The sequence below is a fragment of the Scheffersomyces coipomensis genome (genome assembly GCF_036884675.1).
Source record: "Scheffersomyces coipomensis strain NRRL Y-17651 chromosome Unknown DFJ63scaffold_5, whole genome shotgun sequence".
Lineage (NCBI taxonomy): Eukaryota > Fungi > Ascomycota > Pichiomycetes > Serinales > Debaryomycetaceae > Scheffersomyces > Scheffersomyces coipomensis.
Genome location: NW_027042896.1, coordinates 699505 through 716155, shown reverse-complemented (window position 1 = coordinate 716155; position 16651 = coordinate 699505). Strand labels below are relative to the sequence as shown.

Sequence of the window (16651 nt, the reverse complement as noted above, 5' to 3'; positions counted from 1 at the left end):
TAAATTACATTTGATCAGGTACCAGGGTTAAGATCAATGAATGATGATGACTCAGGATCATTAATAATCTGAAACCAAACCAAATCAAAAAAAGATCTAGGTAGGTAGGTAGGTAGGTAGGTTGGTAAAAAAAAAAAAAGAAAGGCTAAAGAATGATCGTTAGCGTCACTTGTCTTTCTTTCTTTTTTTTTACCTAGTAGCTAGGCTAGACAAGCTTACGCTAAATCTGGCCGTGGCCCGCTAAAACTCCGATTTTCCATCATCATCATCATCGCTAGAAAAACTTTTTCATGTCATTTTTCCCTTTTCCCTCGAAGAAGTATAGAGACATCACTTGGTTACATTATAGTTTGTAACCTGTCTTATTAATATCAATTTAGTAAAGGTCTGTTTTAAACACCGATTTATATGGGGTGTAAAGAGAAATTTTTAATATTGTTGTAGTAAATATTTACTCATATAATGCATTAGATGATCACGCTTTTTAAATATTAAAGCGGGGGTACTGTATAGATCATCCATCGAAAAAAAAAATTGAAAAAAACGTAAACAAAACAATTTGTCCTATATAAGTTTAAATTTTCCCCAGATTTAGGTTCAATTGGATTTTTTAGTTTTAGTTTACTTTTGTTTTGTTTTGATTTGTTACTTTTACTTATAAATCTTTGATTTCATCTATCATCACACTTTCATCCTAACCGATCAATCAATCAATCAATCAAAAGATTAATATTGTATTAGATAGTACAGTATCACCATTTTTAAAAGATCTCACATACTTACCTTACTAAGTGAGCAATCAACCAAGACACGACAAAAAGCCGTTTTAAGACAACTCAGGCAGACAAAAGGTCACACTCCCATTTTTCCCTGTCTCACATTTTTTCGTTCTATACATTTTGTGTCACGTAAAATCAGAGGTTCTCCGGATTAATCACATCATTTGCTCTAACTATCTTAATAAGGTTATATTAGTCAGTCAAATCAACCTAAGTCATATAATTGCTATTAACAACCCATTAATAATTTGGATTCTTTAACACCAGGTAGCAACTATAAATATCTAACTAAAAGTGCTTTCAAGAATTTCATCTGATTTCATTTCATTTCATTTCACCTCATATTTCACTCACATTAAATTTGATTTTTTGTTGTTAGATTGTTAGATTGTTATTATACTAAAAAAATTTAGACTTGCTGTTTTTAAATTAACAAAAAAAAAAGCATTACTATTACTATTACTACTACTAGATCATCATTTTTTTAAAAAAAGTTATTAACTAAAAGCAATACTTGTACTATATCACATAGATTTTTCATATCATCTTGTCATATTAATTTAATTTGTTATTGTTGTTATCATATTATATATAAATAGATTCCAACATTTTCATTTCAAATTATTTTTCACACATATATCTCATACATTTACCTAGAATTACAGTTGTTCTAGAATCATCCCATATTTTTTTTGCATAGGGAGTCATACACACACACCCACACACATAAACAATTATTTTTTATTGTTCCGTTTGTTGACTCTTTTCTGATTCAAACCTCCCCTCCCCCACATAAACCACAAAATCAAAAAAAAAAATCTTTTTTAGTTGATCTTTTTTAACTGTTAAAATAGTTTTTCATTCCATTCTATTTATTACTATTGTTATTTCATTTAACTACTTTATAATATCATTTAAATTAATAACATAATAATAAAAAAAAACAATGAAGTTATCATCATCCTATCTTATCCTATCATTGACTTGGATATCTTATTCTTCAGCTTTAGTCATTCCAAATATAAATGATTTAGTTACCGCTGAAACCACAAAATCAGCTTCATCATCAATTTCTTATTATCAATCAGTATTAGCTGGTTATTTACCAAGCTTTTTTAATCAAGAAAATGTTATTGAATTAAAATCAGATGAAAATAATGATATTAATACTGATTTTGAATCTTGGATTCATCGTCAAAAAGATATTTCATTCCAAGGAATCCTTAATAATATTGGAGGTATAAGTTCAACTTTATCAGAATCTGAAGTAAGTGAAGGTGCTGTTATTGCATCTCCATCAAGAATTAAACCTGATTATTTTTATCAATGGACAAGAGATGCTGCTTTAACTATTAAATCATTAATTCATCATATTGATGATGAAAAATTTAAAAATGTTGAACCAGTTAAAAATATTATTGAAAGTTATATTGAAAATAATTATTATATTCAAAGATTAGATAATTTATCAGGTAAATTTGATGATGAATCAAAATCTGGTTTAGGTGAACCAAAATTTTATCCAAATAATAAACCTTTTGAAAAAAATTGGGGTAGACCTCAAAGAGATGGTCCAGGTTTAAGAGCTATAACTATTTTAAGTTATATTTCTTTATTAAATAAACATCAAGAATCATTTTCAAATCAATTTTTAAATAATCAAACTTCTGTTTATGAAGAAATTATTAAACCTGATTTAATTTATATTATTAAAAATTGGTATAAAGAAGGATTTGATTTATGGGAAGAAATTAATAGTCATCATTTTTATACTTCAATTACTCAATTAAGTGCTTTAAAATCAGCTTTAATTTTTATTCAAGAAAATAATTATCCTGAATCAAATGAATTTTTAACTCAATTAAATCAAACTTTTAATAATTTAAAACAATTTATTGAATTTGATTCAGGTTATAAATCAAATACTTTACCTTATATTATTGAAACTCCTTCATTATTAAAATTAGGTAAAAGATGTGGTTTAGATGCTGGTACTTTATTAGGGGTATTACATGCTCATAATATTGAATTTGGTAATTATGATGATATTCCATTTGATATTGATAATAATTATCTTATTAATACTCTTAGTGCTATGATCGCTGATATGAAATATAGATATCCAATTAATCATCCAAAAATTGGATTTGAAAATGCTATTGGTGTTGCCCTTGGTAGATATCCTGAAGATATTTATGATGGTTATGGTACATCAGAAGGTAATCCATGGTTTATTTCAACTGCTTCTGGTTCAGAAATTATTTATAAATTTATTCATAAATTAATTTCTATGAAACAAGATATTGTTATTAATCAACAAAATAAAGAATTTTTTAAACAATTTATTGATTTTGATAAAATTCCTGCTCAAGATTTAGTTTCAGCCAAAGATTCAGATTCAGATTCAAATGCAAATGCTGATGTTATAATTAGATTTGGATCTCAAAGTTATAAAACTTTAGCAATTAATTTATCATCATTTTCTGATTCTTTCTTAGAAATTGTTAAAGATCATGTTGATAATAATGGAAGTATGTCTGAACAATTTAATAAATATCATGGATTTATGCAAGGTGCTAGAGATTTAACTTGGAGTTATAGTGCAGTTTGGAATGCATTTAGATGGAGAGAAAAGACTTTACAAATTTTAGAATCAAATTTTTAGAAAATTTTATTTGATAGAGAGAGAGAAAACTACAAACAAAAAAAAGAGTGATTCAACAACAACAACAATCAAAAAGGACAGACAGATACGGATAATGGGAAGATATAATAAATTTATAAAGGGTATTATGAAACGAAAGATAAAAAAAGAACAAACTATAAATTTTTTTTACAACTTTAACGTTTAAATGACTAATGATGGGGGTTCTTATTTATTTCATGAATTTTTTTATTATTATTATTATTACTATTGTTATTATTATGACTATTTTTTATTTTTTTATTATGGGATTTGGATATTTATCTTCTTTCTTATCATGTTCATCTTCTGCTTTTTATTCATAATTGTTGGTATTACCTTTTTTTTTTTATTTTTATTATTATATTTTTATATTTTTATGTTCCTTATTTTTTTATAAACCAATTTAGAATTTTACGTTGTTTTTCTTCTGGTGATAATAAGTAGGATTTATTTATATTTTTTGGTGTCATGCTTATTATTATTCTTTTTTTTTATATATATACTTAGTTTATGTTATGTTATTTTATTGCATCGAATAGAAGTTTTATTATTATTAAATTAAATCTATAAACCTGTAAATCTATTTTTTTGTTTGCAATCTGCAACCATCTCACATTCCTAATTAGGAAAATCAAAACCCCTCCCCCTCTTTACACAAAGATCTAATCTTCTTTATCCATATTATTAACGGTTTCAAAGATTGATATATGTTTGAAATTAGAATCATCAATGGATCTATAACAATTGATGGATCTATCTAATAATTCATTCATTTCATCTTGATTTAATAACTTATTGTTTTCAATGGTTGAACTGAAATCATATTGAAATTGATGATCTTCATCTTCATCAATAGTTTCATCAGATTTAAAATTCATTTTGGAAAATTCTAATAAATCTTTAACACTTATATTCTCATTGTTACCAGCACCAGTATCAATTAAAGATTTTAACTTATTGAATTTAAATTGACCTAGATTTATAACTAATTTTTCTAAGAATCTCTTTGAAGAACTCTTGGTAATTAAAATTTCTTCAATTGAATTTTGTACTAAGAATCGGAATATTTTAACCGGTTTAGTTTGTCCAATTCTATGAACTCTATCAATGGCTTGTAAATCCATTTGAGGATTCCAATCATTATCAAATAAAATCACCGAATCAGCCGCCACTAAATTAATTCCTAATCCACCTGCTCTTGTACTTAATAAAAATACTTTATGATTTAATTTCGAATTATTGAATTTTTTAATTTCTTCATCTCGATTATCTTGAGATGTTGATCCATCTAATCGACAGATTTCAATGTGTTTTAAATTCAACCAATCTTGAATTAAATCTAATGCTTTTGTAAATTGACTGAATATTAACACTTTATGATTCTTTTTTAAAAGTGATTCAATTAATTGATCTAACACTTGAAATTTACTTGAATTTTTTAATAAGATTTCGATGAATTTTGATTCATGAACTGATTCATTGTTAATTAAAAATGGTTCATAATAAATATATGGAGAATTACAAATATTTCTTAATTGCATAGTTAAATTTTGTAACGATAAATTTCTCACTTCTTTAGTAATCTTTTGGAATAAAGTATTTAAAAGCAATTGTTGTTTTTGATTCTTTGATATTCTCTTTCTAGAAGATACGATCGTTTCATAAGTTTCATTTTCTTTTTCATCATCGGTAGGATCATTTGAGAAATCTTCAAATTCATCATCAGATTCAAATTCTTGATAATTACGAATTAATTTTTTACTTTTATCAATTTTAGTACTTTCCCCAAATTTATCATTAAGAAATTGATCAATTATATCAAAATCCTGTTTAAATAATTCATAATGATTATAATGAATGAAATCTTTTAAATAAATTTCCACCAAACTATAATATAATCGATTATTAATACAATCATAATATAATTTAGTTTGTAATTTACTTAATGGAATATGAATAATATATTCTTTTTTAGGAGGTAAATCTTTTATAACATCTCTTTTTAATCTTCTTAATAAAAATGGTTTTAAAATGGTATGTAAATTCTTAATTAAACTTTGTTGAATATTTAATTTAATTAAACGTTTAGTTTCATCATCATTTTCATTATCATCATCATCACCAATATCATTAGCTAAATTAGTTAATTCATCAAAATTAAACCATTGTTGGAATAATTCTAAATCATGAAAAATATCAGGTAAAATAAAATTCAATAAAGACCATAATTCATTTAAATTATTTTGTAATGGAGTACCGGTTAATAATAACCGATTTGAAGTATTTAATTTCTTTAAAAATTTAATTAAAACACAATTATTATTCTTTAATCTATGACCTTCATCGACAATTAAATAATTCCAATTTATATAATTTAATTTATTAAAATCTTTAATTGAAATCTCATAAGATGTTAAAATTATATTTAAATGTTTTTGATTAATCTCATAATTTAAATTAATCTTATTTCTAACTTGTTTTGAACCACTATATTTAAAAATTTTTAATTTGGGAGCAAATTTTTTAAATTCATTTTCCCAATTAGTTAATGTTGATAATGGTACCACAATTAAAAATGGTCCTTTAATATCATTTTCAATTAAAAATGATAAGAAAGAGATACATTGTAAAGTCTTACCTAAACCCATTTCATCAGCTAAAATCCCATTTAACCCATTTTCATATAATGTGATCAACCATTCTAATCCATCTAATTGATAATTCTTTAAAGTTGCACCTGAAATTAATTTTGGTTGTTGAATAGTTGAAGTGGTGGAATTATCTTGAGATTCTTCAATAGCTTGTTTGGCCGATTTGGTAGAATCAGATATTTTGGTAGATAACATTGAAGTGATATCATGTTGAACCTTACCCTTTGGTTTTTTCAGTCTTGGATTTCCTCTCCTTCTTTTAGTGGGTGTTTCTTCGGGAGTTGGTTGTTGTTGTGGCTGTTCTTGTTCTTGTTCTTGTTCTTGTTCCTTCTGCTGTCTCTTTAATAAACTACTTTGTAAGATATTATCAGCAATGATTTGAGAATACAATTGAGACTTCAGAATTAAGTTATTCAAACGATCTAACTTACGATCTTTGGATAAATGATTGAACTCATCTACTTCATCATCATTCTGGCTGCCATTTTGATGTTTAACGTGTTTGATAGTTTCTTGTTCTTGAATCAATTCTTTTAAATGGATTTCACTTTCCGATTCAGTTTCTTCTATATTGATGACTTCCATCACACTTGGAGTCATCTCTATCTTAGTATATGTTACACGATATATTAAAGGTTGTAAAGATGGGTTGATACAGGTATCTAACTAAAATAGACGCGTAATCTATCTCTCTCTCTTTTTTTTTTTCATTAATTGATCTGGTTAAAAAAAAGGAAAAAGTTAATATTCTGATCAGTTGTGATACACTTCCGCATTAGGAAGTCTAGATCAAATTATGACGGTCAAGAAAAGTATTTTATTTTAAATAACTATTTTATAAGTATCTTACCATCTTCTCTTTAGTTCAACTTGTTCAAATAGTGTAGATAGGTTAAAGAATCCATCAATCAATCAATTGATAAGATAATAAGTGATCATACCTTTCTAATAGTTCATTTAAAATCTTCTGTGGTATTAATAATGTAAGACATACCAATTCATACCACAAATGGGGTTTTTACCATTAACTTTTGCCATCCATCTCCAATTCAATAAATACTAACAGCGGTAGAATCTATTAGTCTAATCTTCATAGTACAATCAATCAGATATCATTTACAGATTTGATTCGATTTGATTTTGATAAAATTAGAGGGATTAAATTTATAAATTTAAACACTTTTTGGCTGCCAAAATTTAAACATGGGTAATAAGAAATCGAAGAAGAATAAGAAGGGGAGTAAATCAAAGAGAAATCATAAAGTTAAGGTTCCAAATATTGGATTATCAGATGATTCCTTTTTAGATGCCTTGTTTAGTGATGCAATTGATGAATTTGAACCCGTGATTGAAATTATTGATAATAATGATAGTGAAACTCTGCAATTTGATTCTGAAACTGTTATTGGTAGTGGTGGAATTGAAGTATTTAATTTTTTAGAAGCTCTTAAGAATGGAGAAATTCGTAATGATTTTGAATGTGATACTGCTGTTGCATTTCCTCATACTAAAGTAATTGAAGAGTTAAAACAAGAAGATGAATTTCAAGAAGAATCAAAGTTACAAGAATTACAAGATTATGAAGATGATGAAGAAGAAGATGAATCATATGAACAAGATGATGATGATGATGAAGAACAAGTTGAAGAAATCATTGATCAAAGTAGATTTAATAATTATCCCCCTCCACCACCTGAATTTTATAATCCAATGAATTTTGATAATTATGGAGTTCCAATTGAAGCTAGTGGAGTATTTTCTGAATTATTTCAAAGATTACAAGCTAGAAGAAATAATTATTATTTAATTGATAAAACTACTAGTACTACAGGTACTAATAATAATGAGAATGATCAATATTATGGAAATTATGAAACCAATATTGATCTTGATGAAGTTGAACCTGAAAGAATTAGATGGTTAAGTAATATATTATATCAAGATCCATATTATTTCTTTGATTATTTTAGAATATCAATTTATGATTAAATATAAGTTGATATTAATTGGTGTTTATATATGGGTAATAATGTAACTGTAATAATAATATATCGTTTCCTAATTAGGCAATTATGCCTAATGTTAAGGGATTTAAAACTAAAACGGTAACACTAAACTTTAACTATTGGTGACACACCACAAAGACATTATATTCCGTTGAGCACAACAAATTAGTTAAGGAACCGCCACGCACCCAAAAAAAAATAGAACATTTTTTTCAGTAAAATTAGACGCCCCAAAAAAAACCACCATGTTTTTACAGGTTATAGATGAGGTCAATCATAACCTGTAAGATTATCGTAACAATTTACAGTTTGCAGCTGATGATGTCAATCATATTTTTCACCACCAATTTAAACACAATCCACTGTTACCTTAACCATCCCATAGTTAAATAATTATATTGACGAATTTAAATTAAATTAATTATAATCAATTAATGATGATGATGATGATATTTGAGTCATGATGATTAACTAATTGAAAAATTTTTCATTTAAGTTTTACAATCAGTTGATATATAAAGTCATTTATTATTACTTCTTCTTCTTCTCAATTACTTTCTATCATCACCATTGATACCTTACACTTGTCAATTACATTATTTCATCATCATCATCATCATAGTGTTATTTTGTGGCCTATTTTATTTTTTTGCACTTTACAATTATAATAACAAGGATAACAAATTTAATTTTAATTACCGACCGATACACCCACCCTCCCACCACTGTTCGTCGTATCAAATATCATATCATATCATTTAATTATTATTATTATTATTATAAAAATTACATCATATAATATCATCATCATTCATTCAGTTTCCTTCTCAACCAGTTAAGCAATTTCCTTTTTTTTTATATATATACATATCCTGTTTTCCTTAATTATTTTCAAAAATACTATTTAAAATCGTGATAAATCGCCATAATAATAAATCTTTATCAAGATTATTATTAATTGAAACTAAAAGACATCAAAAAAATTTATTTCATTCATCAATTAATAAAATGGGTAGAGAAAATATTTTAAAATATCAATTAGAACATAATGATCATGAAACTGATTTAAAATTAAGTATTAGTGAAGAAGAACGAAAATTAGCTGAAGAACAACAATTTTTAAAACAACAACCTCCTCCAAAGAAGATTAAATTTCATTCAAATTTCCCCTTTACTTTATCAAAAGATTCAACATTACAAGATTTCTTACATAATAATCAATATTACGTTGAGAATTTAAAACATAATCATTCAACTCAAATCTTTGATTTAAATGCCAAGGGTCAATCTCCTCATACTTTATGGATTGGATGTAGTGATTCAAGAGCAGGAGATCAATGTTTAGCTACTTTACCTGGTGAAGTATTTGTTCATCGTAATATTGCTAATATTATAAATTCAAATGATAATAGTAGTCAAGGAGCAATTCAATTTGCTATTGACGTTTTAAAAGTTAAAAAAATTATCGTTTGTGGTCATACTGATTGTGGAGGAGTTTGGGCATCATTATCATCTAAAAAAATTGGTGGTGTTTTAGATTCTTGGTTAAATCCAATTCGACAAATTAGAGCTGATAATTTAAAATTATTAGCTGAATTCAATTCCAATCCCAAATTAAAAGCTCGTAAATTATCAGAATTAAATATTATAAATTCAGTAAAGAATTTAAAAAGACATCCAAGTGTATCTCAAGCTTTAAAAGATAAAGATATTGAAGTTTGGGGGTTAATTTATGATGTATCAACGGGATTTTTATCTGAAGTTGAAGTTCCTCAAGATGAACATGAAGATTTATTTCATATTCATGATGAAGGAGGTCATGAAGATGAATTAGGTGATCATAATGGTCATTAATCTTAATAGTTAATGAATTTTAAGTGTATATTAGAAGTATAGATCTATAGAATATTTTGATATAAGTATCTATTTATGGTAAGGTCCCCCTTTAGTAATTGTAGGTGTATGGATGTTTTCCTTTTTTTTCATTATGGCGGCAAATTTAATTATAAAAGGGAAAAGGTTTACCCTATCACCAAATGTTTATTAATTGTTAAGATTATATGTAATGGTCTCTGAATTTAGTCGGTTCGTTATTTCGTGAAGTCCTGTTGAAAAATCAAGTTAATGAAGGTTAACTATGTTACAATATTTAGGCAACCAGATTTTGATTTACTTACCATCGTTTTAGGGATATTATTAACCATCATATTTATACTTAGGATCAAAAAACTAACTTCTAGTGAAAATTATCAAGTTGTAGGGTGATATACAATAGTCAATATAGCATCCTTAATAGTAATTGATCTTCTTATACATTGTCGTTCTTGATTTCAATTGGAATAATAGTTGATTGTTAATTATGATTATTATATCAGGTAAGTCTTTTGTATAAAAATATAAGTATAAATTTATTAAAAATGGGTTTTAATATTAGAAGTGGTGTTCTCTTAATCATGTAAAGATATGTAGTTTGGATATATCTATCTCTATTGATCTTAGGGTCATTATGTAGATTAAGTATAGATATAATTGATATTAGGGATAGATCTCTATACTGTAGGATGTATGGATGTTTATATATTTTATAACTTAAGCGTGTGTGGGAGTGATTGTGGATGTATAAAAGGAGATTGATCCAATTCAAATATAATATCAAATAGATCATTATCCTTCTTCAGTGACTTATAGGTTAGCATCTGGTACAAACTTGATTGTTTGATTTTATGTAAATTCTGCATTACGATATGAGATTATCGTTATAACGTACAATACTACAGATTTTATTTAAATCTTAGTATGATAATATTCTATTTAGGAAACATTATAACTTACAATGATTTAGGGATTCTACTAACTGTGATATTTTATACTTAGGTTTTAATACTAACTTCTAGACTAAATGTTTGATATCAAAGACAAGTCCAATTTCAAGAATAATATATATATATGACATTAGAAATGCTATACTACTCTGACTTTTATTTCAATGGGTACCTGGTATGTTTTTTGTTGAATGTTATCGTAATGTCTGGTATAGATGTGGTATTTATAAAATATACGTATAAATTTATTAAAATGGTTTCAATTGAAGAGTTAAAATCTCTTCATCATGTAAGGTAGTGAATTCAATTTACTCTTGAAATTTAAGCACAAACTATCATCAATTTATCATTTAAACAGATGGTTAGTCTAGGGGATATGGTCATTAGTATAACAGTTAAATTATAGTTATCATTATTAATCTTAATCTTATATATTAAGTATAGATCTAGAGTATCCTATTTGTGGTATCCTTAATAATATGATCAAAAGATGTGTATGGATTTCTCCGTTATGACTGGTAGGATAAAAAATAAATTTTTCAATTTTTAAATATCAAAAGAAAATTTAATTCTAAACTAATCCTTGTTTAGATAATACCACATAAGGGCGGACACGGTAAATCGCTGAACAGCAACGCAAACGAAGCTTTCGCCAGGGATAAAATACCTTCCTAACTAATACTATAAATTTATAGTGTAATACTTCATATTTAGGCAGAAAGAAAGAAAGAAATTTTCTTTCATTTTACTTACAATGTTATAGGATATAATGTTGAAACATTAATAAATGTTTTTGTTATTAATTTTAGAATCTGGTTATCGATTTGCCTTTTTGGCGTAAAATTCAGTTTGATCTATATTACTAACTACCCTATATACTTAGGAATTTCATAATAACTTTAATATAGCATTATGCGTTAGGACCTGTTGGCAAAACTTTGAATCTTAGCTGCTGCTTTTCGAGTCATTTAGAAATCGGATCCATGTTATCTTTATAAATTTTTTAAATATAAAGTATAGTTATTAAATCTCCAAATTATGTAAAGAATTGTCATTACTCTTGAAATTAAACTAAATGTAATATACCAATAGTAAATATTGTTGATTATGTTGCGGTAAGGATGTCATGATCTCAATTGAAAAAGTTTTTATGAGTTTAATATACTTTGAAGTTATTTACCCTTTCTTTCTTTCTTTCTTTCTTTCTATAACTGGAGTCACTTTTTAAAGCATAGGTAACCTCGGTTGACAGATGAAGCGGGGAATGTCGTCAAGATCAAGAGTTGGGTCGTTAGATTCTATCCATTTGACTATGTCCTCACTATCTGGATGTCATTTTTTTACAACAGTTTCTAACTATTAACTCAGATTTCAGAGTTATAATTTATTTGATATTTAGGCACTTACTAACTTTCTAGTTTAATCTATACTAATCAAACTTATCTATTTAAGCATAATCCTTTTACTAACTCATTCTAGAGTTTGACTTTTAATCTATTACATGTTAGTGTTTAAACACACTAATGTGTAGTTAAATAAATTATTAGGTTCCTTACTACAATTTCAATGGTACGTATCAAAATTTCATTTAATATACAAATATCTGTTTAATCTTACTATAACCAATTGTAGAGAATGATATCATGTTTATATCTCTAAATATCCATTACTTTAAGTTTATGTATTCACGTGGAGATGTCTAATTTATAATTTTCGACAAGACATAAATAAAACCAATTTTGACAGAAAAAGCTTAAACCAAAAATGGAAAATTGTGGATTTTTTTTTAATTTTTCACTTTTACTTTTTACCCCACGATGTTACAACAACTATAACTATGACAATTACAATGAAAAATTTTTCAATTAATAATAAAACCTTTTCTCATATATTTTTATGGATACTTGTTGTGTTTTTATATATATAAATTAATCTATTAAGCATATAACATATCAAATATCAAACCTAACGAAAATAAACAATGTAGTGCAAGTGCAATGTAGTAGGATAGATGATAACTAAGTGGAATCCCATTTTAAGTTGAATCTACCTTCTGGGATTTTATAATCTTCAATAGCTTTAAATACACCTTCAACAGTAGTTGCAACTTTAATAATATCTCCATTTTTAATCGAAACAAATTCATTATCAATTGAATCTTGAATGAATTTTAAGAAATTATCATAAAATCCATCAATATTAAAAATCACAATGGGTTTATTATGAATATTTAATTGAAACCAAGTTACAACTTCCATTAATTCTTCTAATGTACCATAACCACCTGGTAATGCTACAAATGCATCAGATTCTTCTCCCATTAATCTTTTTCTAGTATGCATATCTTTAACCAAAGTAGTTTTTCCATATTCTTTGGAATCAGGAATTGGAGTTGATCCATCATGATTATCAATTGATTCTTTTAATTTTGTATTTAATTCAGTTTCAGTAGTTCTTTCTCTCGAAATTAATGCTTCTGGTATAATACCATGAACATACCCTCCACTAGTAGCACAACCTCTGGCTACTGCCCCCATTATCCCAGTTGATCCTCCTCCATATACTAAACCCCAATTCTTAAGGGCTAATTGATTACCTAATTCAGTAGCTTCTTCGGCATAACTAGCTTTATTTCCAAATGATGAACCACAGAAGACACAAACAGTCTTTTCAGGTTTAGAAGTAGTAGTAGTCATGATGATAGTTAGTTAATTGATTTGATTATTATTTAATGATTTATATTAGTAGCTGTTATATTGATGATTCAAAATAAATAATTAAGAGTTAAAAAGGGATAAAATATGAAAAATTTAAATGTTGAAAAAGTTGGCAACATATGGTCCTCTTTATATAATTAACCTTTTTGGTCATAGTCATTCACCTTTTAAAGTATGTTCCTGTATATAGCCATTTCACCCGCCCCGCGGAACAATCCGATATTAAAATCAATTAATGTCAAATTAGAAATTATATCGATGGAATTAAGTTAATTTACATGTTCCGGTGGGAATTACTACTTTTATCAAATTGAACTTTTGTACTTGAAGTTACTCCTTTGGTATGTTTGTTATTGTGGTATGTATGTATAATTGTATATTCCTTCCTTTGGCATCTGAAAGAGAGAGAATGAAGGTTAATTAGTACGATTTGTCAACACTCCATGGGAATAATGAACCATCAATTGCAATATCCTTAGAAAACATTTAATTTGATTAATGTATACTTATTATTCAATTCTATAAACTCTACTTAGATTGAAATATCTCCATTGAATTATAAGTATCTTGTGATGATTAGGATTAATTATCGATATATACGACTCCCACAGAACGATTTAAAATTCCATCCATAACCGAAATTTACGAGAAAGAGATTCAGATTCGATCACATGATTAAACTTTGTCCAAATTAGGAAATGATCCTTTTTAAACTTTTATAATATTAAACATCCTTCTTAGATATGGAATGAACCCTGATGATAATAAATCTTTATACTTCTTAATTAGTTGGTCTTGTTCTGTTGTTGAACTTTCAAGCAGAGTTAACCTTTGTTCAATGGTTCTCTTTACCGCCCATTCTCTTATCACAAGCATTATTAAAAAACATACTATAAAACAACTGGCAAGAAATATCTGAGTATGTAAAAATGGACGATTTGAATTATATCTTACCATAGCTAATGATATAACTTCTGCCACAAGACAAAACCAACACAGAACCAAATTCATTCCTGACCATACCGCTGGGAATTTATCGGGTATACCATCTAAAATAATTAAATCACTAGCAACTATTTGAGGCATAGTACCTCCTACTCCAATAAACATACCAATTAAAACACAACAACCAATTAATGACCCATAAGTAGTTGCATTAATCCAATATCCATATAAAATAATGGCAAATAAGATTGAAATCGAAGCGGTGATATTGATTCTACCAATTTTATCTCCAATTAAACCCATTCCTGGTCGAGCAATCACTTGTACACCATTAATTATGGAAGTTAAAGCTGAACTTTGATTATAATTTAATCCAAGAGATTTGGCATATGATGCCATGGAAAATAAAATTGAAATATATGCAAATACTGCTATTGTATAATAAACACAAATTAATTTAATGGCATATGCTTTGAATACACTTAGATCGAATATTTGTTTTGAAATATCAATTACCGATTGAATCGATAGCTTTGGTCTTTTTATCACTTTAACATCTCTTCTTTCTCTCATGATTGAAATTGATATACATGACATTACAAAAGTTACGATAGCACACATTCTTAATGCCCATTTTTGATCACCAGTCTTAGTAATTAAACTATTAATAACTAATGAAAATATCACTCCTCCAAATCCTGCTCCTGAAAAACAAATCCCTAATCCAGTAGCTTTTCGTTTATTTAACCAAGTTGGTAATACCACCGTAGCCGGAACGAAAATCATAGCAAATGAAACACCAACTAATACCGCTTGAGTCATAAATAATTGCCAGAATTTAACTGCAAATGAAGCTAATAAATATGCAATAGTTTGTAAGATTATCCCTATAAATGTAATCTTTTTAAATCCAAATAATTTATATAATATAATACTGATGGAAGCTAATAATTGTCCAAAGAAAACCACCATGCCCCCAACTAAGGCATAATCATATTGACTTGTACCGGGGAATGTATCACTGGTTAAATAGAAATTTAAGAATACTCCAAATGCACTATTGACACCCCATGATGATACCGAAAGGAACATGGCGCAGAAGGAGGAAATTATGGCGAATTTGCCATCGATGGGATATTCATGGATGTTGGGTTGTTGTTCTTCTTCTTCGATAGTTAATTGATCGAATATTGAATCTTGATTATCTTTGATTACTCTTAATTGTTCAGGAGACATGATTTATTTAGATGATTATGTGGGATGATACGGAATTGGGAAACATAGTTAAACTTTTATAAAGTTGCAAATTGCAGCAAATGACTACATATAAATCATTTTTTCTTTCATCCATAACATCGAAAGGTTAAACCAATCAAAAAATTAAAGTACTACACAATGGGGAAATCCATTACTATATTCCCAACAATGATTGCAATCTTTTGCCATAGGATGAAATGATGACAAATGCCTAATTACTCTAAAATATTTCCAAATTTCGCAGTCGATCAATTTTGTGTCACTTGGACCAACGGAGCATTTTTACCACTATAATTAAAATGAAAAAGCGGTAACCATATGAACATTACCGATGAGACATAAATGTGTGATAATATATATATGAATTCAAAAGATGGATATGACGTGATGACAAATGTGGAGGATCTCTTCGTAAGTTGTATTTTTCCAATACATTTTGATTTGCTCGTATGGACTTATAGTTATACAATCGTTCATGACATAAGTTAGGAAAAGAAGTAATCATCATTATGTATTAGTACTTCTTAAAACGGAATCTAACTTAATCTGAGTTCATAACTTTATCAAATAAGTTTCAAATAGTAAGTGTTAAGATTTAAAGATATTGATTAATTATTGCAATAATAACCGAGATACGACCAAACACACACGTGATAATGGACCGGAAATAAAAAAAATAATTACACGTCTTTGTTTATTTTTTTGTTTATTTATTATGCATAAAAGAAAGAGAGACGTGTCTCGTAAAAATTGAGATTTTGATTTCCATTTTGAGCCAATAATTAACA

General features: G+C 27.1%; 7 protein-coding genes across 7 annotated transcripts; 4 read left to right on the top strand and 3 right to left on the bottom strand. All coding sequences in view use genetic code 12, as the record gives it.

The window, feature by feature from the left end:
- Positions 1–1725: 1725 nt before the first annotated feature.
- SGA1 (glucan 1,4-alpha-glucosidase) lies at positions 1726–3444 on the top strand (the record flags this gene model as incomplete). Its single annotated transcript, XM_064908379.1, has 1 exon — positions 1726–3444. The coding sequence occupies one exon, from the start codon at positions 1726–1728 to the stop codon at positions 3442–3444; it is 1719 nt and encodes a 572-aa protein (XP_064761025.1).
- A 137-nt stretch (positions 3445–3581) lies between these two features.
- On the top strand, positions 3582–4023 carry DFJ63DRAFT_319896 (uncharacterized protein). The gene has a single exon (XM_064907127.1). The coding sequence runs from the start codon at positions 3632–3634 to the stop codon at positions 3860–3862; it is 231 nt and encodes a 76-aa protein (XP_064761024.1). The 5' UTR covers positions 3582–3631; the 3' UTR covers positions 3863–4023.
- A 9-nt stretch (positions 4024–4032) lies between these two features.
- Positions 4033–6968, bottom strand: DFJ63DRAFT_192560 (putative ATPase). The gene has a single exon (XM_064903887.1). It carries the CDS (start codon positions 6714–6716, stop codon positions 4128–4130), a length of 2589 nt encoding a protein of 862 aa, XP_064761023.1. The 5' UTR covers positions 6717–6968; the 3' UTR covers positions 4033–4127.
- A 351-nt stretch (positions 6969–7319) lies between these two features.
- On the top strand, positions 7320–8105 carry DFJ63DRAFT_314296 (uncharacterized protein; the record flags this gene model as incomplete). Its single annotated transcript, XM_064906332.1, has 1 exon — positions 7320–8105. The coding sequence occupies one exon, from the start codon at positions 7320–7322 to the stop codon at positions 8103–8105; it is 786 nt and encodes a 261-aa protein (XP_064761022.1).
- Positions 8106–9130: 1025 nt separating this feature from the next.
- NCE103 (carbonate dehydratase) lies at positions 9131–9976 on the top strand (the record flags this gene model as incomplete). Its single annotated transcript, XM_064908378.1, has 1 exon — positions 9131–9976. The coding sequence occupies one exon, from the start codon at positions 9131–9133 to the stop codon at positions 9974–9976; it is 846 nt and encodes a 281-aa protein (XP_064761021.1).
- Positions 9977–12962: 2986 nt separating this feature from the next.
- On the bottom strand, positions 12963–13640 carry DFJ63DRAFT_336443 (uncharacterized protein; the record flags this gene model as incomplete). Its single annotated transcript, XM_064908377.1, has 1 exon — positions 12963–13640. The coding sequence occupies one exon, from the start codon at positions 13638–13640 to the stop codon at positions 12963–12965; it is 678 nt and encodes a 225-aa protein (XP_064761020.1).
- Positions 13641–14369: 729 nt separating this feature from the next.
- On the bottom strand, positions 14370–15842 carry DFJ63DRAFT_314293 (monocarboxylate transporter; the record flags this gene model as incomplete). The annotated part of the gene is made up of 1 exon (XM_064906331.1): positions 14370–15842. The coding sequence occupies one exon, from the start codon at positions 15840–15842 to the stop codon at positions 14370–14372; it is 1473 nt and encodes a 490-aa protein (XP_064761019.1).
- Positions 15843–16651: the final 809 nt, after the last annotated feature.